Below are 25480 nucleotides of genomic sequence, written 5' to 3' on the forward strand. Positions count from 1 at the left end.
ATAGGAATTTGATATCTGAAAATAAATAATTAAATTAAATAATTAAATATCGCGGGAAAAAATATTGCTGACTTGTACTGATTGCTTTTTGAAAAAATATCGATATTTTAATATATCGATTTTTTTGCCCATCCCTAATTCATCATTGTCAAATATTTGAGAAAGCAAAAGCAAGCGAAAGTTAAGCGAGCAAGCGTAGCGTTCTTTTTATTTCCTTTATCTTGTTTTAATGTACCCACTTTGATTGATTTTTATTAGTTAAATTCATGTGTAATATTGTGATATTACTTTAAATATTCGTCATCATGTGTGATAGCGACGATCCCGGGGACCATGGTCAAACCATGGACTTGACCGGGTTTTTGTTTGGAAACATCGACGAGAGTGGCCAACTGGAAGACGATGAGTTGTTGGATGGTGATTCCAAGAAGATGCTTGCGTCTCTGAATCGGCTTGGCCTGGGTTCGATGTTATCTGAAGTGTTAGATGCGGAAGAACCTATCAAAGATGAAGAAGAAAAGGGTTTGTTATTGTTTTAGTACAAGCTTTCTTTAGCAATGAGGTCAAAAATCGACATCAAGTCTCATCCCGATAGTTTTCATTCTACGAAAAAAGATTGTATGTTTAATTGCACCTTAATTTGGGAATTGAGATTGATAGCAGCTAAATAACAAACACTTGGTGCACATATTGTAATAATATGCTCATTATTAATTTGAATAGTGCATCCATTCTATACTCATATTATAAATGTAAAAGTGTGTTCATTTGTCCTATTTTCACATGAAAAATAATTCATTGAACTTGTTGCTTATTAAGGCAATATTTCTTATAACTCGTATGAGTGACTATGAACTTGATGACACTGGGGTACTGATTAAAATAATGTTCTTGTACATTTGTTCTGGTTGGTTGGGGTTTGTAGACATTTAATGAAAAGAGAAAATTAACTTTTTATTATTATCTTAGTGGCTGGGGAAAAAATAATGTACTAATTGGCTCTCGAATTAATTCTTGTAAGTTGTCCAGTGCGAAAGATGAATTTAATTTTATGCCCATTATAAATTGAAATTCATTTCTCAAACATATGACTTTATTTTTAATTTTACAGATTACAATGAAAAAAGTCCATCAGCAGTTGACTTTTTTGATATTGATGATGTCGCAGAAGAGCCAAAAGTAAGCAATGTTCCTGCAAAGTATATATTTAATTTGTAATTGTTTTTTGGTTGTTTTTTGTTTTATTTTTTTTTTGTTTATCAATCACACTATTTTGTAATATCCTGTTTGATTTTGTCGTTAGGTATTCAATTGGAAATGTTTTTGAGGTTTTCTTACTTTATATATGTTTTTCTCCTAAGATCACTCTTCAAAATTAAAACTGACTCAGAAACATGTTCAAAATAAAATTGTTTGTAATTAGTAGTTTTATTTATTTATTGTAACTAATTAGGTTTTGTTTTCACCGAAATGGTTTGGGCTTTTTAAATTTTTGTCAAGTTTGCACTATGTATTTAGATTTAGTAAAGGTTTTATCTTTAATTTCACATGGTCACAGTCAATAAGCACAGCAGTTCAAACATTATTAGATATTTATGAAGTGTGTTTTTCCATAAAAAAATGTTATTGGTATGGTCTTTTAAGATAAAATAATAATGAGCTAATAGTTTTATACATTTCACATTTCATATATTATTGAATTGTTTTTGGCACACAGTAGTAATTATTTATACAGTTTGGGAAAGTAGACCAAATATTCAAAATAGACCAAACGGGAAAGTAAACTGATCATTCTGGAGGGGTAATTTACTGTTAATGTTATTAAACAAAATTTGTGCATGTTTTTTTCTGTTTTCATTTCATATAGATGAGTTTATTCTTCCATTTCCAAAAGTGAAAATTTATCTGTACCACTCATTTTGTTTTGTGTTCTAACAATTATTTGTGTTAACAAATTAGGATGTAGAACTAAGCACTAACCAACCGCACGGAACTGAGACTAAGGAAGAGGTGACAGACAAAAGTGATGCACAGAACACGGTAGAGGAAAGTAAAGAGGCAGCAGAATTAGAATCGAAGAGTGATTGTCCACAGAAAGAAGATACAGAAGTAAAAGGGGAATGGAACAGTGAGAATCCTATGTTTGATAACGCCCCACCTGGCAATGATGATGGGTATGAAGGAGACATGGAAGGCGATGGAGGTCTCATGCCACCACCATCAACGATTCCGTAAGTGTCATTGTGCAATTTTTAGTTTTGGTTGTAGTCATATTATTCTTCGCATTGCATAATATATGTTGATTTGGATATGGCAAATATGTATGATTTTGAATTTTTTCAATATTCATATTATAAATGCAATAATTTGTCCTTCTGTCTGTCCTTCATGGTTTCACAGCTAGACCACTGGGCTGATTTTGATGAAATTTGGAATAAATATAGTTAATGACTTAAGGTCAAGGATACTAGGGTGGTTCACAGAGAGTTTCGACCACTGCGGTCGCGCTGTCATTACAATTTTTTAAATTTTAACAATGACAAGAATGAGTTTTACTATATGACTTTACATTAATTACTCTGTACTGTAGTAATGTAAATTTTATGAATGATTGATTTTGGAAATGATTCCTTCCTCAAGTAAATTGACGGATTGTAATGACAGCAAAGCCGCAGCGGTCGAAACGCTCTGCGAACCACCCATTACCTATTTTATATGAATAATGCTTTTTGTCTAAGTAAAATAAGTAAATCAACTCAATTCAGGTGGCTTTGTGAAACAAAAAAATGGTAATAATTCAAAATTTTCAGAAACCAATCATCGAGGTCTGAGAAACCTAAAAGGTTAGAAACACCACTGGCTGCAATGTTACCATCTAAATATGCAAATGTTGATGTCACAGAATTGTTTCCTGACTTCAGACCAGACAAAGTAAGTGGAGCTAGATACAATCTGGTGATCGAATTAATTTAATCTCGTATTTGTATTGAAAGCTTAGATAGCTTCTTATAATATCATTTTAACTTTTAGGTGCTATTATTTTCACGTCTATTCGGGCCGGGAAAACTGTCCAGCTTGCCGCAGATATGGCGCGGCGTGAAGAAGCGAAGGCGGCGCAAGCGCAGCGGCAGCACTAGTAGCGACACTCCGGCCTACCCGCCCGAGAACCAGGAAGTGCAGTATGCTAGTGATGACGAGGAAAAGTTCCTTAGGCAAGTTTTATTTCCTTTATGTATACCATATACTATTACACATAGTATATGGTATACATAAATAAGATTTTTCCCCTTAGTTCCTCCCCTACACTCCCCACGTTTTAATTATTATTTCCATTTTATTCATTTTACACAACAACAATGTAACTCATTAGAGGACCTTGTGCTCCGACGTTGCACAGCTGAGGAAGCTACCCGTAATACGCTCATATGAGAGAGAGAGAATGTTACTCATTGGTCAGTTGCTATGTGTGACACTATTATTTAGCGAGTATTTTTCTTTCTTTGAGTAACAGTGCTACAAATTTTAATGTAGCAGCAGGAATAAAAGTCACTGTGTTGACATGGTGGAGTGATTTCTATGTCTATCGACGTTGTCCTTGAAATTACATAGTCTATTTAGTCCCACTGCTGGGCGAAGTTCTGCATGAAACATGAATTTAAAAAAACTGCTTTATGGCGGTTTATGTCAAATTTTACACTATGTTAATATGAACACTATTTATATAGGCCCATGGAAGAGAACCAACATTTGAACAACGACAGCAACTCGCAAAATCAAGATAAATCGCAGAAGCCGACGCCTGCGCACTGGCGGTTTGGTCCTGCGCAGGTTTGGTACGACATGCTCAATGTACCCGAAACCGGCGATGGATTCGACTATGGATTCAAAGCGAAGGTAGATTGGACACTCAAAGTATAATTATTTTCAATGCATAAAGAATAACACGTCAATCATCGACATACATTTGTGTGAATATTTTTAGCCACCTTCTCCGGATAGAGAAGAAAAAGAATTGAAATGTGAAACTGTTGAAGATGTAGAAAATTCAGATAGTCCTGATAGCGGGTTTCCCGACGACTCGTTTCTCATGGTTTCTCAGCTGCAATGGGAGGATGACGTCATTTGGGATGGAAGCGAGATTAAACACAAGGTAATTACTTATTTTTTTGTTTAATTATTTTAATGCTTTTTAATTTTAATGCACTTCTTTCTTTGTCCACCCTGAAAGAAATTGCTTTTGCGATAAGTCGCACCTTAGCGCTCATTTATGTTTGAATACCTCCTGTTTCTTCTGTAAAAGATGTAATAAAGAGTTTATCTACATTATCTATCTAAATACAGCTCGTGCTTTATCTAACTTCATTATGAAGACTAGAAATTGAGATACACTCGTTCTACCTAATATCTAGTTTCTTAATTATACTTTTCACGGTTTCTCAGTAGTAATGGGAAAATATTATTATAGATCAGTTATGGCTTCTTTCTACTCTAGTATGAATCAGAAAAAGAAGGTATACCGATGAAAATGTAGACATTTTAACAACTATTTTCTTGACAGTGTTTTTCTCATAGTTTCTTACCTTTTTATTTTCCACTAGCCGCGTCTTGAGCTCCTCTACTTCGGAAGGCACGTTAAGCCTATTTTTACAGTCTGTGATCTAGCTGTATTTACAGTCGTTAAAAACCAGCCAATACGCATTGGGCAAGTGAGATGGGTCATACTCCTTATCCATCTAGAAAGAAAGCCAGTGCGTTGAAGTGGGGACATGATAACGACATAAATTTCCACTTTTAGGTTCTAGCCCGTCTAAACAGCAAAAGCAACGCAGCCGGCTGGGTGCCCACATCCGTGAGTCGCACCGCGCAGCAGTTCTCACACCCCAGGCCTCAACCTCCAACGCCGTTGCAGGCCAAACCTCCAGCGTGAGTTTTACAATTTTTAATTACTAGCAGCCCGTTACGGCTTCGCTCGGATAAAACATAATAAATGATACACCAAAAGCTTCCTCGTCCGTCTGCTTGACTTCAATCCCCCTTGGAAATACTATTGTTGCCTATCAGCTACCAAGACTCTGATATATACATGATATATTCTGAGTTGTTATAATGGTGGCCTGAAATGTATCCAGTAAAGTATATTTTCAGGGTATTACCAATTTTTTTTATCATATTTATCGAGTCTAAGTATGTACTGATATTGAAGGTATTATAAATTAATGTAGAAGAAATAAGCGTATTTTATTTATATATTTTAACTTATATTGAAGTTAAATAAAAAAATAGCGGTGGTGGTGCAATGGTTAAGACGCCCGCCTGTGGATCGAAAGGTACCAGGTTCGAATCCTACTCGTACCACATGAGTTTGTATACCAATCTGACTCATGTATAATAGTTTTCATCGTCCACAACTTGCTTCCGGTGAAAGGTGTTCGTGAGGAAACCTGCACACTGGTTGATTCTTATTAACTTGTGTGTGAAATGGAGAAGGCAATGGCAAACCACTCCATTAATAATGCCAAGAAAGTCGTTGTGTGTGTTTCATTCCACGTAATAACCACGACCCTCAGCCATGAGGAATACGACTATGAAGAAGAGAAATAAAAAAACAAGTTAAATTTGTTATATATCATCACTGTGCTGCTGACCATGTTAGGCGCGATTGACCGCGACCTCTTAGCCTTATTGCCAAGGCATAGTGTATAATATGACCTTGTTTATTATATACTATATTTGTACCTCTTTAGATTTTGATAATCGGAAAACATATACTCATATAATTTAAAATAAGAATTTACATTGAAAAATGATTCGTATTACTATTATTTATTTGCAAACCATATTGTATATGACAACCTTAAACAACGTAACAATAGATAGATTGATAGACTGAAAAGTTCCGTATCTATAAATACCATATTACGTATTATTATTCAATATCTCTACCACCTTGTAGTACACTAGTTTTCTTACATCTTTTGCAAAAATGAAATCCGAGTGCGAAAATTTGGCAAATGGTATCCTGTAGTTTCCTATGACATTGGGTAGCCTGGCCGTGAGTTTCGAGCGATCTTGCGCAGTTGAAAGATAATCGTTGTCTGAATACAAAATAACCACTTTACTTGTCACTTTTTCCAAATAATAATCAGGTGGAACAGGCGTACCATATTTATTAATATTTCCTACAAAACCTCTGTCAAACTGGTTAAACTTTCCAGTGATAATCTCTTGTCCATAATGCGCAAACTGCTTCAGAGCCGCTCCTCCCGGAAAGTGCCCATAGATCACGGGCAGTACAGTGGCGTTAATTTGCGCGTAATCTGGTCCGAAAACTAGGAACAAAAGATTATTGCAAATTATATATGCTAGTGTCGGTGTTCCACAAAAAGTTGAAGTGAAGGCTTTCGTGGTCTCATTATCTGCCAAAATTTCGTACAATCCGATATTCTGACCGATAACATATAGAGGCTTGTATATGGTCGACAAAGAGGTTAATAGAACATTCCTTTGATGACTTAGATACGCTACTGCGGATAAAGCTATCATGACTGATATTTTGTCATTGTATTCGGGATATTCTGAAGTCATTACAAAAAAGCTGGTGGTGCCTTGAGAATGTCCTATGTAAACTAGTTTTCGTTGGTTTGTCTCTTCTAATACGTAGTCGATCATCGCAGTCAGGTCGTATCGTCCGATTTCGTCAAAGCTGAACTCCCAAAATTCGGCGCTGTTTGGTGACATGGTAACATGTTTTCTGCCGTGTTTGTTGCCTCGGGCGTTGCCCAACCAAACGTCGTAACCAAGGTCTGCTAATAGATACGGTAGCCCGTGCTCCGGCCCAGTGGAAACGAAGTCATCCGAGCTGCATATCAGGCCATGCATTATGAATACAACGGGGCCATTGCCTGGTACGCGGAATATATCCAGGATATACCCATCACTAGTAGTTACCTGGTGCTCTTCAACTCCATATCCGTATTTTTGGAAAAGTTGCGTGATATTGAGATTTATATCTTCATTGATTGATCTGGCATTAAACTCCTCACTTACTGTTAAAGCTGGCATTTCTTTTGGTTTAACTTTTTGTATATAGTTAAATAAATTATTAATCCTATTATGTGAACTCAAATTATTTCCTTCAAATTGAGTACATCCATGGCACTTGACTGTGATTATTAGCACAACACATTTTAGCCATTTCCACTCCATTACTAACATAAAGTACTGTTTAATATATTAAGTTCTTCCGCTTTAAGTATAAAACAAATCGTAAGACATTGTTCACACAATATTATTTATTTTATGCATTGCAATGGAATTAGTAAAAATAAAATGTAAATAGGTGTTGGACTACACAATTATAATCCTTGGCGCTGTGACTGCCACGGCAGCCTTAGACGAATATTCACCGTGAACTAAACTTAACCTAGCTGCGTATAAAAAATTATATGTTACCTTGATTATTTTCGCTGTTATATATGAATATCTCATGGCTCAGCTGTGCGAAATTATTTAATATGTGGTAACTTTGTAACTATTAACAAAAATGAGGAAGGCAATAGCAAACCAATCCATTAATGCTGTCATGAAAGATGTGTGTTTCATTCCACGCTTTACTTAGTGGTCGGAATTAATCGTCCCGCTGTAGAAGTCATGATGTGGCCAGCAACTTTATGTGGCTGATGCAACTATTTGAGCGGATATCCTGAATTTCACTATAAAACGTGCATGTATTACATCAACAACTTACTTACTTACTTCCTACTAATATTATACATATTATGTAAATGACCTAATCGATCACGCAAAACTATGAATTTCAATGAAATTTGCCTTATTTTTTAATTTTCACCTGCAATGGAGGAGGTTGGCGTACGCGAAGAGAGGCCTATGCTCAGCAGTGGGCACAAAGAGGCTGAAATGATGATGATGATGATGATCACCTGGAATTAGAATAAATTATAGGGTACTTTTATCCCTAAATCATACGGGCGCTGAGTTCCGGGTCTCATTTAATTTATTTATCTACACACATAAACCAAGATTACAAGATACAAGATTACAAGATAAAAATCAGTATAAGGGCACTTTTATTCATATAACATCTTGCGTTTTTTAGGACAAGCGCATCGTCAGCGAACGGCCAACCTGGCGTGGCCACAGCCGAGGGGGAAGACAACACCTGGTACAGCATATTCCCTGTGGAGAATGAGGAATTGGTGTACGGAACCTGGGAAGATGAGGTCATTTGGGACGCGGAGAATATGCCAAAGATCCCCAAACCCAAGATATTGACATTGGATCCCAATGATGAGAACATAATTCTAGGGATACCTGACGATGTTGACCCATCGAAGATAACTAGAGGTTTGTGTCTTTCTCTCTATTATATTTTCGTTGTATTCGGAGCTGTGATTTCGCGAAACCGGTGTCAGCATAAAAATTAATAACATTCGGCTGTGATTTTACAATCGGCCGCCTGCTAGACGTCAACCCTCCTTGTGGATGCTATTGTCGCCTACCAGCAGCCAAGGTCATGTGTAGTATTTCGTACCAGAGGTTTGTGTTTGGTACATTATTCCTACATATATTATAAATATGTAATTTATGATGTGTACCCCTGTGTTTTAAAGTTAAATTTAACTAAAACAAGGTAACTTTTTAGAACGTCCCTCCACTACTGAGTGTAGGTCTCCTCAAGATACACGATATTGCGTGAAAGAGTAACAAACAGACATCGTCATAAATTTTCGCATTTATAATACTAGTAGGGTTTTTATTAAATAAACATGTTTTTTGTTATTCCAGCGAGTGGTCCGACTCCGAAAGTGAAGATACCTCATCCTCATGTGAAGAAATCCAAGATACTGCTTGGCAAAGCGGGAGTCATCAACGTGTTGCAGGAAGACGCTCCCGCTCCCCCGCCCAAGTCTCCTGATAGGGATCCGTTGAATATTTCCAACGATGTGTGAGTATTTAGATATTTTTCCTATTTTTAATCGAATTATTTTGGAGTATTATTTGAGGAAGCTTTTAGACAACCCATATAATAATCGTATAGTTCTTCCCTATAACACGAGCAAGAATTGCAAAATTCTATAGACAAGTATTTTTGGAGAATAGGTATATTGTACTTGAGTAGTTTTTTTTTTGTTCGTAAATTATTGATTGAAATTTAAAATGTGGCATAGAAAATTCACTTGGGGCTACATTAAAAAGCATTTACGATTTGTTCACTCTGTCTACACCAAATATTGAAACAAACGAATAGTATCAAACAATGAAACGAGCATAATTTTCAGGTACTATCAAGCAAAATCCCAAAATCCTCGCCTGAAAGTGGCCGGCGGGCAGCTGATCCAGCACAGCACCCCGGTGGTGGAGCTGAGGGCGCCGTTCATCCAGACGCACATGGGCCCGGCGCGGCTGCGCGCCTTCCACCGGCCGGCGCTGCGCAAGATGTCGTACGGGCCGCTGGCGGCGCCCGGCCCGCATCCCGTGCAGCCGCTGCTCAAGCACATCAAGAAGAAGGCGAAGGTTTCTTACGTTTTTGTTGGTTTCTCGCCATAAAACTGTTATATAACACGGCGCCCGGGTAGTGGATTTGACGGCCCCGTTCTAACAAACCCACTTGAAAGCGAAGGATTGTTATATTTTTGTTGGTTTCTCGCCATATAAATGTGCAACTGCCCCGTTCGTAACTCCACATAACAAATTTTTTTAAACGGTTTTAATTTAGCATTATTAAAAACAATATTTTTTAAAATTACTATTTCTTTGTCTTACAGCAACGCGAAGCAGAGCGCTTAGCATCAGGTGGCGGTGACGTATTCTTCATGCGAACCCCAGAAGACCTGAGCGGGCGGGACGGGGAGCTCGTGCTGGTGGAGTTCTGCGAGGAACACCCGCCGCTCATCAGCCAAGTGGGCATGTGCACCAAGATCAAGAATTACTACAAGCGCACTGCCACTAAGGTGAATTTATTCATTTATTTGTTACTAGCTGTTTGACCTATATAGGGATATACTTCGTCAAAATAGGCCCACCGGTTAAGCTATAAAACCGTGACATCGCTTTTCCAGTTAAGCCGATGGACCAATTTCGCATCGTAACGCTGGTGTCAGATTTTATTCGATTCGCTTAAGGCATCTGACATGACTTTATAAATTTTTGTGAATATGAATAAATATTGTCCAGAATTAGGTTGTTATGTTTCGGTATAGCATAGTGTTTTTTTTCTACGTATTACAATGTTTACCCATTCACAGGATAACGGTCCCAAGCCGCTGAAGTACGGCGAGGTGGCGTACGCGCACACGTCCCCGTTCCTGGGCATCCTGCTGCCCGGGGCCACGCAGCCCGTGGTGGAGAACAATATGTACCGCGCGCCCATATACGAACACTCGCTGCCTCAGACCGACTTCCTCGTTATACGGACCAGGTGAGGAATATAGGAATAGTAGATTATACATATTTATTCAACTTGTGCATAAAAAAGTTAAGCATATTAAGTTAAAATATATTTTGTCTCGTTCTGTCAATGCTGCACTTGTGAAGTGCGATAATGACAAAACATACTTTAGAATAAAGTATGCTTTAACTTTCTTATCAATAAGGGGATAATTTCGTAAATCGAATTCAATCATTTCGATCTAGGCGTTTACGCTCCGAGTGAAATGTCGATTCACGATCGAAGTATCTCGACTAGACTTAATTTCACTTCAGATAAGAAAGTATTAATTAAATTATAAACAAGCATTGTAAGTTTATATTCGGTTTGTTTGCCAATGAAGTTACTGGCTACATAAAAGCTGAAGACTTTGCTCTGGAATATCACTTGTATGAGAATTTCTTTTACACTTTTGAGAATTAATGTCTAGAACTTAAAATCTAATTTTAGTCGGCTTATATCCATATGGCTACGGCTATATATATATATGGCATACTTTACGAGCATGAGATGTCAAAAATGGTTTAATATTTCAGACAAAACTATTATATCCGCGAAGTTGACGCGCTGTTCGTGGCCGGACAAGAGTGTCCGCTGTATGAAGTGCCTGGACCTAACTCTAAAAGAGCTAATAATTTTGTTAGAGACTTTTTACAAGTAAGTTATACAGAATGCTATATGGCGTTAAGTCTACTATTTGATAACATTTTTTTTAAATAAAATAAAAAAATCTCTTTTAGTTTCTTGATAACTTCTGATAAATAAACGAATTTGGAGAAAATCGTATGAAATTAGACTTGATTCATTATTTACTAGACTTATTATTATTGGTATTACATTACATATTGTTATAATACTTTGTTCTGTTCAAATTTCTAGACACCCAATTAAAATTTATTTTGGAGCTAACAAAATTCATAGCTGGTTTACTTTGTGCAGGTATATATTTATCGACTGTTCTGGAAGTCCCGGGACAATCCCCGGCGCATCAAGATGGATGACGTGAAGAGGGCGTTTCCGTCGCATTCGGAGAGCTCAATTAGAAAGAGACTCAAATTGTGCGCAGATTTCAAGCGTACCGGGTTGGATTCGAATTGGTTAGTACTTTGCTATATCTATATAGATGTAGATATAGGCTATCTATGTCATTTACGGGTTAGACAGAGACAGGCAGTTCAAAGGTAATGTCAATGCATTTATTCTGAAATTAGACATAATAGGTACATTTGTACGTATTTTTTTCAATTGTTGTTTGTTTTATTGAAGTTTAATCCTTTGACAGACACCAAACGAAACACAAATGTATATAAGTGTTCAACAAAGGATTATAAAGAAAAAGCAAAGATAACTCGTTGGTCAGGTAAAGTACGGTGTGTGTACTTCGAAGTTTATACGAACTAGAGAGATATAACATAACTTTGTCTAGCAATTTATTAATTTAATTTCTGTCAGGTCACAATCTAACATTTAATCAGCTAGCGGTGAACAGACTCTTAAAAAGGTATATTTTTCAGGTGGGTACTTAAACCGGATTTCCGTCTGCCCTCGGAAGAAGAGATACGCGCTATGGTGTCTCCCGAACAATGCTGTGCGTACTTCAGTATGGCGGCCGCGGAACAGCGGCTGAAAGACGCCGGCTACGGAGAGAAATTCATATTCACGCAGCAGGAGGACGATGACGAGGAGATGCAGTTGAAGATGGATGACGAGGTGATTATCTATATGTTTTACATGATCTCGTGGTTACATGCCCTTATATAAGCTTTGAATTTTGAACATGTTTTTTTTACTTATGTGTAACTTTCGTTGCTTCTTAGGTTAAAGTGGCCCCATGGAATACAACCCGTGCCTACATCCAAGCAATGCGCGGCAAATGTCTGCTCCAGCTCACTGGGCCAGCTGACCCCACGGGCTGCGGCGAAGGTACACCTTTATTAATTCTCTCTCTATCTCTTCTCTGCATGAAGCGGTAGTGGTCAGTGATTAAGATCGTTCGCTAGTAATCGAAAGGTCTCAGGTACTTCCGGTGAAGGAAAACATCGTGAGGTTTCACACTGGTTGACTGTTTAAATTTAAGCGACTTCAATAAAAATTTTACACCATCCAGGATCTGCTGATTCAATATCATTATAATATGCAGGATAACTAAAAATATTATGTATATTATATTGATATTGTCATAGAAGAGTCTTTCAAGAGACATATATTAATAATTATAATTTATTTTATTTGATATCACTTAGGTATAAGTAATACTAACATACATGGGCTGTAGATTGTCTGAAATAAATACATTCATTCATACATTTCTTAAATTACCATTAGTAGCAATGTTTTTAACAAATTATTATTTGTGTAGGTTTCTCGTATGTGCGCGTACCAAACAAACCTACACAACAGCCCAACGAAGAGCAGCAGCAGAAGCGCACGGTGACGGGCACTGACGCCGACTTGAGGAGACTCAGCTTGAACAACGCCAAAGCGTTGTTGAGGAAATTCGATGTCCCTGAAGAAGAGGTTTGTTGGTTTAATTTACATATTTTACACATTTTTTAATTTATTCTTATATAACATACTGTCACGCATGTTTGCCAAGGGAGAGAGAGAGAGAGAGAGAGAGAGAGAGACCAGAGATTTCTACTTCTCTTGTTTCCTCTATAGGTCTTCTATATTCATCACTCTCTTTATGTGCAGTCAACCGCACATGAAGCTACCCTAGTTAGTGGCGATTTCGGCGATATACGGTCGACTGTACGCTAGTCTGTTATGGTTGCTCCTAATATCTCAGTAACTCATGTTAGCAGCTTTTCGACGAACATTGTTTACTTTTAATGTTAGCTTTTTATCGGCACGTAAGGAAAAACTATGCAATGTACGTCGATTGGTGACGATTTTGGTCGATGTGTAGAGGAGCTATTACAACATATCTCAGCATTTAAAAATATTAAAAAATTGTCTTATTATAACATGTGTTTTATTAAATGGCCACACAAACTGATAAACAATGGCTTAGTAACTCTTAACTGAATGAAAAAAAATCACGTATTATTAAACAAAAGAGTGTTTTGAGACCTTTTTTTAAATATAGATCAAGAAGTTGTCTCGATGGGAGGTCATCGACGTGGTGCGGACATTGTCTACTGCCAAAGCCAAGGCTGGTGAAGAAGGCATGACCAAGTTCTCCAGAGGCAATCGTTTCTCAATTGCCGAACATCAAGAAAGGTAAGTTCGGAGTCACCTACATTTCTCGTAGATTATTACTACTGAGTAATAATAAAATCCACAGATTTTGTTTCATTTTCTTGCTTAAAATAATATGCTTAATGAATTATTGAAATTGAAAGCCAAGCAGCCTATAAATGAATTTCAACAAAATTACAAAAAAATTTATCTTTATATCATGTCACTCCATTTACGAATTTCAAAATATATTTAAATTTAAACAATTCTATTTCTTTATTATTTTTTATACGATGCAATTAGAGCCATTTTATTCAAGCTTCTACAATAAAAATATATATTATATATATATGATTGGTCCTAATGTTGCAAACTAATTGCAGATACAAAGAGGAGTGCCAGCGAATATTCGACCTTCAGAACCGCGTCTTGCAAAGCACGGAGGTGCTCAGTACCGATGAAGCTGAGAGCTCGGTCAGCGAGGAGTCAGATTTGGAAGAGATGGGCAAGAACATAGAAAATATGCTTGCGAATAAGAAGACCACTGAACAGGTAAAATTTGCAAACAAGGATAAGGAAAACTATAGACAAGGGGTTGGCACAAGGTAAAACTTGCTTCGGGGTTCGAACTCGAGACCTCTCGGTTCAGAGGCAAGAACTTTACCACTGCGCCACCGAAGGTCGTCAAATAAGTGTTTCGGTATTAATATTTGTTTTGTTTTCAGTTGTCTTTGGAGAGAGAAGAAGCAGAAAGAGCAGAGTTGAGGAAGATGATCTTAGGACAGTCAGAGAAGAAGCCGCAGATCAATCAAAACGACCAACAGCAATCTTCTAATCAAGGTAATAGAAAAGACTCCTAATATTGTCAGTCAGTAGCGTGATGAAGAACAAACAGTCACAAATTTTCACCTTTATAATAATAGTAAGGCATGAGATTTTGATAAACTGTCGTATAATATTCGGAAATATATATGTACCAATTAAAATGAAAATTATATTTCGGAGAAAAAAAGTAAAGATTTTTGTTTAAAATATATTAACTTCTAATTTTTAATGTCCCACCAAAACGTAAGAAAATGTCATGTCATGTCATGACCAAGTGGTTGTCAGTGTCATGTCCCTTGTCACGATCTCGACGACTATGTGTACGACGTCACGTTAGTGTAAACAAACACTGGATGCTCTTCCAATAATTTGGTTATTTTTTGTATTAAAAATATGAATTCTAAATCGTATAGGACGTGTGCGGTTCCTCAGTGTACTAACACATCAATAAAAACTCCTAATAAATTATTTGTGTTCATGCCGTACAAAAAAAATATGCGTCATAAGTGGCTTAAACTTGCAAGGCGTGATTTAACAGGAATTTTGCCCACAACTCAGCTTTACTTTTGTGAAGATCACTTTGACGTAAGTATCTATCTACTTAATTTTGTTCGTAATTATAAATGTAATTATGTAATTAAATTAACAAATAACAAATGTTTTGAGGTTAGGTTTTGTCTATCAAATTGATGAGATTGCCTATCAATTTGCCACCTCTTGTACATAAAGATAGGTAAGTCAGGGCAACCTTATTAGTGAAAGTAGAATCCTGTGTATCATTGTCATATATATCAAAGTCCACTTAGTATGGTTTAACTCAAGATAGAAACAATCCTGAGTGATAGGGTTATATTAACGGGTATTTTATTTCAATCCCAGTTGCCAAATGATATGGAAAATTATATGGAATATCATGTAATGGGGTCAGTTTCACAAATTCGAATGAAACCAGGGTGCATTCCTTCAAAATTTACATGTCAACCTGATAGAAGAAAGCGAACATCTGATACAATTGAACGACAATATGTTCTCAAAAAACAAAGGAAGATGATCATTGAAGAATGTTTGAAGGAAATAGAAGAGAAAAAAAATGTTGATACAAAACACTTGGAACTTAGTGATACTTCATATGGAAGTTCAGGTACCTGTTTACACAAAATGCTTCAGTTTATTTTTACCTCGTCAAACAAATGAAAAAATTGTAGAAATAGTACTTAATGACATACCTATATATTGAAAAGTCATAACTACACTTTCAACACTACTTTTTACTACTTAATGCCAAAAATAACATCTTAATTTGTATTTGATACCTTTTCTTAATACTACTAATATTATAGATGCTTTTTCACGCAAAACCTACTGTTGGATTGTTATGAAATTTGGTACAAGGGTATTTACTTTATTATTTATTTTTTTGGTATTTATTTTATATATATGGTTTGGTTTTTATTTTATATGGTATTTACTTTTTATTCTGAAATTGCCACAGGACAGAACCCTCACGGTGCAACTAGTATTTTATAAAATGTCTTAATACATTGTTCTTATTCAGTAATTAGTTGTCCTTTTATGAGTAATGTTTTGCAAGAAAGTATTTTATAAGATACATTGAAGACTGCTAAGAAATGCATTCAAGTACATATATATAACAAATACATTCCGAAGCAAAGCTATTCAAACAAAAATTAAGTCTTTTTCATTCCTAATTTTCATAACTAATAGCATCATCGCCATGAAATGCCCTGTAGGACCTAAAAAAAGACTTAAAGAATCAATAACAAATAATCTTTAACCTGGAACATGTGCATTGAAATATGAAAAGTCAATTTTTTACTTAAATATTTTAATGTTTAATAAACTTAATTGTACATACAAGGGAATTTTGTTATTTCTAAATTCTGCAAAGCAGAGTCTTTATTTGATACTAGAAATTCTCCCAGCATCAATAAATCGATTCTAGGCACTAGTTGCTTTTATACATTTTCGTTCCATCGAGTCAGGTATGATTTAAAGAATGACGAAAGACGCTCAAGAAAGCAAACTTAACATTAAAAACATTATAAAATCGGAGAAACCACAGGTACGAGAACAAAACAATATGTTGTGCTGGATTGTTTACTCTAACGTGACATCATACACTCTGATTGGCCTTCAGCACATCATGGCGGATTGTTGTGTTTTAAAGTTTTATTTTACAGTATATTTTTAGTTTATACTGTCATCATGCCCACAGCGTTTATATTTGGTACCTACTGAACTTATAGAATGACAAATTACAGAATCCGTTAGAAATACTATACTATAGGAACTTTATTTTTCTATAACTACTTTTATTTTTCTAGGCCGAGTTCTCCGCATCGTGCGTACGTTCCGCAACGCATCGGGCCAGCGCTACACCCGCGTGGAATTAGTGCGGAAAGCAGCCGTCATAGAGGCGTACACGAAGATTCGATCCACAAAGGATGACGCCTTCATACGTCAATTTGCGACCATGGACGAGACGCAGAAGGAAGAGATGAAGAGAGAGAAGAGAAGGATTCAGGTTTTTTATAATTTTTCAAGTATCTCTGTCTCTTTTACCTGAACGTTTTTCAGGTTGCTTCCCAGCCGTAGAGCGTCGGAGCCCAGGGTTGGCTTTCTTACTTTTTCTTCTCTACTTCATAATGCCTTGGCATCTCTAGTTGTCAGACCAATGGCACGCCACATCCTTGATGACACCTCATTTTTTTAAAATATGTATTTTGAGCAAATACGTAAACAGTTTTAGTGCAGTATATATTCATTAAAATTATATGTCTATATTCAATATAATATAAAATTATGTACATCTTTTCGTTTAAAATTATATTATTACACAGGAACAATTGAGGCGTATTAAGAGGAACCAAGAAAAGGAACGATTGGCTGGCAACGTGCCGTCCTTCCCAGGCGACAGTAAGTTTTAGATAAGGGTTACACGCATACGCACTATGGCATGCACACATAAAAATAAAATCTATAAATACAGCGCCCTATCAGACAAATTTTGATATACGACCTCGATAGTCTTAAGTAAAAAATTCCTGTTTTAAGGATGTTGGATTTATTATCCAACAGATCCTTGTTGAGCAACTTAAAGAGAATCCGAACACACCTAGTTTTATTACCCGTTCAGTTAGCAGAACTGAATAGGGCGCGGTGCGGTGTGAGTGCTATAACATTAAGGTGATACATAACTGTACACTAGCGCGCACACATTTTTAACAATTTCTTTTGTTTATTAGCGAAAATGAAAAAATCCTCTTTTTCTAATCAAATTATCTACACTTGATAAAGGAATTTATTGCAAAGTATTATAGTTTTCCATTACACAATGTAGTCACAGTCTACTATGAAGAATTAGTAGTTTCGAGTAAACCTTAAATATCCGTTGTGTGTTTAGGCAACTTGTCGTCGGGCGATCTGGGCTCCCCGTCGTCGGGTCTAATCCCGCTGACGCAGATCAAGCAGGAGCCCGACCTGCCGTCCTCCTCGTCCCGCCGCCGCGCCAAGCTGAAGCCTGACTTGAAGTTGAAGGTAACCACAGCATATCTTGAGGGGATCAGGTAACATGTTACAAGTGAAAGCGGGACAGATAGACTTCGTAGTACAAGTAGGACTAATTGTTTCCGTCGAGGGAATTTTTTATTTTTTGTTTGTCTATCGAAATATTTCCGATCATGGTTTTTGTGTTGTGACACAACATAAAAACCAGCTATCTCTTTGATATTATTATTCTTGAGAATTCTATATTTTTGGCCAAATGATGCTAAAAATGTAATAAATACAAATGTAACTTTATAAAGTCAAGGCAATACATCGTTAATCAAAATACGGGTCACTTAAGAAAAGTCTAAGACTATGATATTATATATGATATTAACAATGTCTGTGTCTCACGTTAGTTTTAATCAAGGCAATACAATTAAAGAACACCTCTGATTGACTAATGAATTTCACACAAAGACAAAGTTTAATAATTTTAACCTGTAACTTTTACTTGTCCAGTGCGGTGCATGCGGTCAAGTGGGGCACATGCGCACAAACAAAGCGTGTCCCTTGTACACCGGGTCTATGGGCCTCGGGGGCCCATCGTCCCCGCCCGACGTGGATGTGGACTCCATGCCCCCCGACCCGGACGATGACGACATGGGCTACGTTGACGGCACTAAGCTTACACTCTCTTCTAAGCTGATCAAGGTAAACTCATAAACAAATAGTATGAGAGCATAATATTACGATGCTGGCTGGATGAATTAAGAAAAAGATGAAATTAAGGTCGAGTGTCACTGTTTTATTTCATGTGATTGTTACCTACTGTAATTAAATGCAAGACTGGAATCCGATTATAATTTCTACTAATGACGATGAATGACGAGTTACTTGGCATTTAAATAAAACGCCCATACACCACCAAAAATAGAACAGACGAGGTGTTTATCTACGGTTCCTAACACAGGGATTAGGAAGAAAAGCAACAAAATTAATTAATTATTATTTTATCCAATTCCTGAATGTTTGACTTAAATTACATGTCGATATTGTGACAGTCGAAAGAAGTCGGTATTCATTTACGTTCAAATAGTAACAAAATCATATTTTCAAGAAATATTAACATGTCTTTGAGTATAAAAGTCATGCTGCTTTCAATCGGTGTAAATAGAAGTCTGATAGTGGATTTTTGATGATGATAAAGATAAATATTCCATTTGATTCCAGCAATCGGCAGAGGATCTAAAACGTCGCGGCAGCGGCGGTCGTCGAGGCGAAGTAAGACCTGGAAGACCCAAACACCGTAGAGGAACCACCAGCGATTCCTGCGACTACCTGGTGAAAAGGCCAGCGGAAAGACGGAGGACTGACCCGTTGGTTACTCTATCTTCGCTGTTGGAAGATGTACTGAACCATATGAGGCATTTACCTGATGTGCAGCCGTTCCTATTTCCCGTCAATCCTAGGGTAAGTCACACTAATTAAACGTTAAGATTATTTCTATATAGTGGTGTGCAATAAAATTCATATGATAACTAAGCACAATAGTTAAATAAGTCAATGGTTTAGTTATATTCTGCTTATAGGTGGTATAAAGAAGTCGTATATAGGCATTTAATTTTTTTTTTTAATTCTTTAGGCCATACGACGGTAATGTAACAGTAAAAGGTGACTTTAATACTGCTTTCAGTTTAAATAAAACAACACAAGACCGTAAAATAAATTAGAATAGATTCACATACCACTCCGATTTATATTTGGTTTAACATCATACATATCACTGTCTAAGCTTTTGACTCTGTTGATCATACAGATGGTGGCCGACTATTACCGCATCGTGTCCCGACCCATGGACCTCCAAACAATCAGGGACAATCTGCGACAGAAACACTACCAAAGTAGAGAAGACTTCCTCGCTGATGTCAATCAGATTGTTGAGAACTCCACGCTCTATAATGGTAAGGTTATTTTAGGGCGCTGTAATTTTTGTCTAATTCCATTTGACAAAAGTTGTGTCCAATATTATTTTTATCTCGCAATGTCCACAAGATGGCAATAATATTGGATAAAAAAATCGTTAAGTGCAATGACGACGACTATAATGGAAATTAGGTATATTTAGGTAATTTCATACAAATTCACCCAGCAGTTTAGCCGTGAGTACGTGACAGAAACATGAACTGACCCTCACATTTTTATATATTAGTACGGATGATGAAATTATTACTGATAAATGACTAGTGATTTGCTTGTGTGAATCCAGGAGCGACAAGCAGTCTAACGGTAGCCGCTCAGAGGATGCTGCAGCGCTGTGTGGAGAAGCTGGCGGAGAAGGAAGAACAGATTATAAAACTGGAGAAACAAATCAATCCACTTTTGGACGACAATGACCAGGTTTATATCGCATATTTGAATAAAATCTGACACCAGTATGAGAAACAACACTGACAATAAGAAAATCAACTTCACTCTGCCTGTTTCACTACTTTCTGATAAAATATGATATTGTAATCTGATAGAAATACTTACTCCTAGATCAATCCGTAAGAGTCTGTCTGTAGTCTGCCAATTAGCTCTATCACATTTGTGAAACACAATTTTCAATTCTATTTATTCGATATGTTACAGTAATTAATATCTATCGGAGGGTAAAGTGTGGGTTTTTATTTCACTTCTCATTATCGAATCTATTCGAAGTGAGACACAGCGAACCAATCACATTGGGGTGAGGTTGTCGTTGCGTCACTGTGATTGGTTAGCTGCGTCTCACTTCGCATCAAACTCTCGACTCTTCGAATTTAAATGCAAACCCGCACTTCGGTCTCAAATACTTTATCAGGGCAGGTCCGTAATATATTTCGGGGTACTACAACATGAACAAGTTTGTACAAAACATTGTTAGGTGGCGCTGTCGTTCATATTGGACAACCTGCTGACGACCAAACTGAAGGTGATGCCGGAAGCGTGGCCGTTCCTAAAGCCTGTCAACAAGAAGCAAGTGAAGGATTACTACAACGTCATCAAGAAACCCATCGACATGGAAACCATGGGCAAGAAAATACAAGGTAAGGTTTTGTTAAAGTATGAGCTTTCTAAATACTTAAATCTTATATATTTCCTAGCTGTTCCAGAACTTTATGGCGTTACGATTCCAAAAGAAGCCGTGGACATATAATGAGCGAGACGTATATATTGGAACAATATAATTTTTGATGCGACCAAAATTAAAATGACAATCTAAATTAAAGTGTTTGCTTACAGTACATTTTTAAGAGAGAAAATCAAACTTTGCCTATTTATTAATGAAAAATATGGGATAATCGACGGAAAAGTAGTTTATAGATTTTAGTAGCAGACCTTTGTTAATACTGAACTGAAAGTATAATCGACATTTCCGTAGTGACGACAAGTGAGTGACGCGTATTTTTCATTAATAAAGTTTATTTCCCACGCTAGTTTTAATCAAATTCTTGTTTCCTCTTTCACCAGCACATAAATACCACAGTCGAGATGAGTTCCTCCGCGACATACAACTCTTGGTGGACAATTGTCGCGCGTACAACGGTCCCAACTCGCAGTTCACGCGGCAGGCTGAAGAGATCCTCAAGGTCACACAGGAGGCGCTCGAGAAGGTAACACGATGGTCACTTTTATGTGTCATACTATTGACTAGTTGTGGTGAGTTCCTCCACGATATTCAAGTGCTGGTGGACAACTGTCGTACAACGGTGCCACCTCGCAGTTCACGCGGCAGGCTAAAGAGGCCTTCAAGATTACGGTCACTTATTTATAAACGTTGTCGTACTGTTTTGATACATATATTCACGGTCTTATTTTGAGACGGGAAGAAACTAAAATAGGTCGTTTAAAATGGAAATTAAAGGTATCAGAAATCGAGGGAAACCCAAGAGGTGGATGGAAAGTATGAATATGAATGGAGTGTTGAGTGGTATGGCAAGTGGCACATGAGAAAAGGTCAAGAAGGAGATACTGTTGATACACTTTGATGATATTTATTGTGGTTTCATGGCCTTGTTAAAGGTGAAACAGGCGCCAACAAGTCAAGTCAGAATTGTTAGGATAACTGGATCAATTGTTATCTAAATAAAAATATTTTTATTACTGTCCAAATAGTTTGGGGAGAACGTAAGCCAGCTAGAAGCGAACATCGCTCGCGTGCAACAGAAGATGCTGGAAGACGCGGAGCATTCAGACCTGGAGCCCGAGGAGACTCCGCCCCCGCCGCCCAGCGACGAGAAGCGCGGCCGCGGCAGACCTCGCAAACACAAGCCTTCCACCTCCACTGTCACCAGCGATGGTAACATTTTAAAGCACAATTTTCATTAAGATACTAGTGACATCAAAATAGTTTCGTTCGTCAAAAATTTCACGTGTCAGTGTCCACGTTTACACATTTCATAAATCGACTTTCGAGCCACTTGTAACGTAATGAAAATTCTTCAATAACAAAAGCACGCCAATCATGTGTATTTAATTCAGAAAACAATGTGCAGTAAAACATATTTTTTTGTTTTATTTATTCAGGTGGCCCGCCCAGAAAACGCGGTCGACCAAGGAAAGATCAAAACAGTTTGGAAGAAGGTAATTCTTTATTCTATAAAAGGTTTCTTTATCACAACGAGCCAATTTAGTTTTGTGCTTTTAGGTGACTTCAATGAAATCTGACAAGTTTTTGCAGAAACGTACTCGAAAAGAAAAAGAAAAATGATTGTTGTGTTTGCAGATCTGCAATATTCCGATAGCGGTAGTTCCGAACTAGAGGAGGTGGAACAGAAAGACGCAGCCGCGTGGCAACAGGCCATGGTTCAGCTGTCGGTGAGACCTGGTAAGATCATCTCTCGCGTGATTTGTGCCCTTGAAATAACAGCAGCAAGTCTGTCAAGAAAGTGAAGATAGAAGTTTTTTTACATTGCAATTCCTAATACTAATTGAACAGTCAAGATTGTTTGGATGACACCCAGTGTTGCTAGCCAACAGGGGACAGCGCCCTCATTTAATTACATCACTTTCTTGACGGACTCTCAATAATCATACAAAATATCGGATTTTGGATTTTTCACATTCTAATCATACGATTGTTATCGCTTTGGAGAGTCTATCTATCAAAAAATTATCTATCTATAGTCACCCCGCACATAAATGTTAAAGTAAATACTGGATTATATTATCTAGATTGTTTTTGAATGAAGCATTTTGAAATGGTGAAAAAAAAACTATTTTCCTCACAGAAGAAGACGCGCCTCCAGCAGAGCCGCCATTCGACACATCGGAGTTCCTGATCAAGCGCGAGGTGCCGGACGAGCCCCCGCAGCAGAGTGACGAACTCGTCAATCTTGACCACCACCCCGATTACACCTACCCCCCTGTTGTCAAGGTAACTTGATCCTTATGCACTTATTAATAGAGTCTTACTTGTGACACATGAGTTTGACCAATCTGTATGCGTTTAACTAGTATGCGACTTGAATAAATTCTGACACCAAGTCGGTATACTCTGAGGTAAACTTAGTTTTTTTGACACAAATCGAGACCTAGGATCTCTTGGCTGACTATGCACCAAAATAAAAAGATTATATTATATCTACGATGTATAATAAAACTCACACTATGTTCAACGACTGTTCTCAATTTGGAAAATGCCATTACTGCGTTAGTTCTTTAAAACGTAAATTAAATTTTTTCAAACACATTTTTTTTTATTTCCTAAAACTTTATGCCTTTTTGATAGAACATTTAATAGTAAAACAATCACTTTTTCGCATGTTTAGGAGGAGCCTATGGAGCCAGACATGAACCTGGAGCCGCCGATGCTGGACGGGCCTCCGGTACAGCCGCCGCAGTTCAAAGAGGAGCCGCCTGAAAATTGGCAGGTTAGTGTACTTTTTCTGCAAATGTTTAAAGGTAACATTGATCGAAGAATCTGCCATCCAACACCAAAATCATGCAACGATAGGCTATTAAATTAAATTGACCAAGTATACAATTTATTTTTGGTGTAAAGTGATTTTTATAACACACGAGTCCTAATTGTAAATAATCTTCACAGCCATTATTATTGAATTGTGTTGAAAATAAATCAAATATTAGATCAAATCTATATACATAAAAATATAAAATGTGAGTTAAAAGTAATTTCATAAAAGTAGTTTCATCAAAGAAGCATGAAAGTAATTTCATAAAAGTCGTATTTAATTTAAGTACGCAGATGTAAAATCATAAAAAGACACGGTTGAATTGTTTATTAATAAAACTAATTATATCCGATTGGATGGATTAAACAATTATATCCGAAAATGGTTCCGAATCTCATAGTTTCGTATATTTCTTCAAGAGTTTGTACTTTTCAGCCCGATCCAGCTATTCAAGATGATCTCCAAGTTACTGACAGCGAGGAAGAGCCGGAAGACGGGCTGTGGTTCTAAATATATTAAAAACATAGTAATAAGAAGATTATTAGGAAAATTAATTTTTAATTGGTTTAGGTGTTAAGTCATTGTTATTATATTTTATTTCAAAATAAATAATGTGTATGTATGATAAGATGTGGTTTAATTTTGAATCATTTAAATCGATATTAATTCATAAGTGTATTTAGTCTTCTTCATGGTTGCTTTAACCACGTAAAGCAGGGTCGGCTCTCCTAAAATTTTCGCGCTTGTCTATTTACTCCATATATTAAATTTTAATTAAGTATACCTAATTCTTAACGATTTAAGAACATTTTACAAACTTTTCTTTAACTTCCAATGTAACTAACTTGGATGACAATGCATTATTATGATAAGCATGGCTAGGTGGTGCACCCAGGAACAGCTCCAGACGTCATTGCACGGACATGATTTTGTGCACATTAATGCAATAGGATCTCTCTGACAACAATTAAGGCTTGTGTTAAAAATTACATTTTTGTAAAAAACTTATTTATAATTGAAACTATCGGAAAAACATAATAAATTGCATGAGCATACTGTTTTAAAATATGTTATGGATTTCTGTTATTTTAAAATATTTAAACAATTTTTTAAATGAACATTTTACTATTCCGATCACAGGAGAAATTTATTTTTGGAATTTGCAATCATCAATAGTTGGGCCCAATCCAATCAACTGCCGTTTGCATAGAATATCAAATGAAGTTCGGCTGCACTCGTACGTGCGGATATGAATATTCATGTTTCTACATCAACTATGCAGTGATTTAGACTAGACGGTATTCAACTATACGGTCTCTGATATTAAACTGCGTTTAACGAATACAGACCCGGCGGTATTTTACAGAAGTTCAGAAAAGAATATTGGGATCGAATAAGACGATAAATTTAAATGTACACTCTACCTACTAATATACCACTACTAAGTACTACTATTACACACTATCGCCGAACTCAAATATCAAACAGATGCCGATGCGGATGAATTAACATTGCCTAGTTTATATGAGAACTTTTATTTGCAAATATGCCAAATTCAGCGATAGTGTATATAAGGCCCCCG

At 36.8% G+C, this 25480-nt stretch overlaps 2 protein-coding genes across 4 annotated transcripts; one reads left to right on the top strand and one right to left on the bottom strand.

The window, feature by feature from the left end:
- Positions 1–160: 160 nt before the first annotated feature.
- Positions 161–24526, top strand: Taf1 (TBP-associated factor 1). 3 transcript variants are annotated; one of them, XM_053751538.1, is made up of 36 exons: positions 161–522; positions 1112–1179; positions 1960–2231; positions 2811–2931; positions 3031–3212; positions 3726–3894; positions 3983–4150; positions 4796–4923; positions 8117–8364; positions 8806–8965; positions 9300–9534; positions 9786–9971; positions 10266–10438; positions 10984–11104; positions 11387–11544; positions 11962–12157; positions 12265–12370; positions 12807–12964; positions 13536–13669; positions 14011–14179; positions 14353–14467; positions 16798–16997; positions 17314–17389; positions 17877–18010; positions 18482–18673; positions 19193–19432; positions 19779–19923; positions 20229–20359; positions 20868–21030; positions 21455–21597; positions 22100–22283; positions 22511–22567; positions 22710–22811; positions 23215–23360; positions 23755–23856; positions 24334–24526. In XM_053751538.1, the coding sequence occupies exons 1-36, from the start codon at positions 306–308 to the stop codon at positions 24406–24408; spliced, it is 5574 nt and encodes a 1857-aa protein (XP_053607513.1). In that variant the 5' UTR covers positions 161–305; the 3' UTR covers positions 24409–24526. The 3 variants fall into 3 exon arrangements, with proteins under 3 accessions (XP_053607513.1, XP_053607515.1, XP_053607516.1); XM_053751540.1 differs by having other exon boundaries at positions 23218–23360; XM_053751541.1 differs by having other exon boundaries at positions 2095–2231.
- On the bottom strand, positions 5826–7475 carry LOC128673590 (lipase 3-like). Its single transcript, XM_053751542.2, has one exon. It carries the CDS (start codon positions 7213–7215, stop codon positions 5917–5919), a length of 1299 nt encoding a protein of 432 aa, XP_053607517.1. The 5' UTR covers positions 7216–7475; the 3' UTR covers positions 5826–5916.
- Positions 24527–25480: the final 954 nt, after the last annotated feature.

The sequence above is a fragment of the Plodia interpunctella genome, chromosome 11, assembly GCF_027563975.2.
Source record: "Plodia interpunctella isolate USDA-ARS_2022_Savannah chromosome 11, ilPloInte3.2, whole genome shotgun sequence".
Classification (NCBI taxonomy): Eukaryota; Metazoa; Arthropoda; class Insecta; order Lepidoptera; family Pyralidae; genus Plodia; species Plodia interpunctella.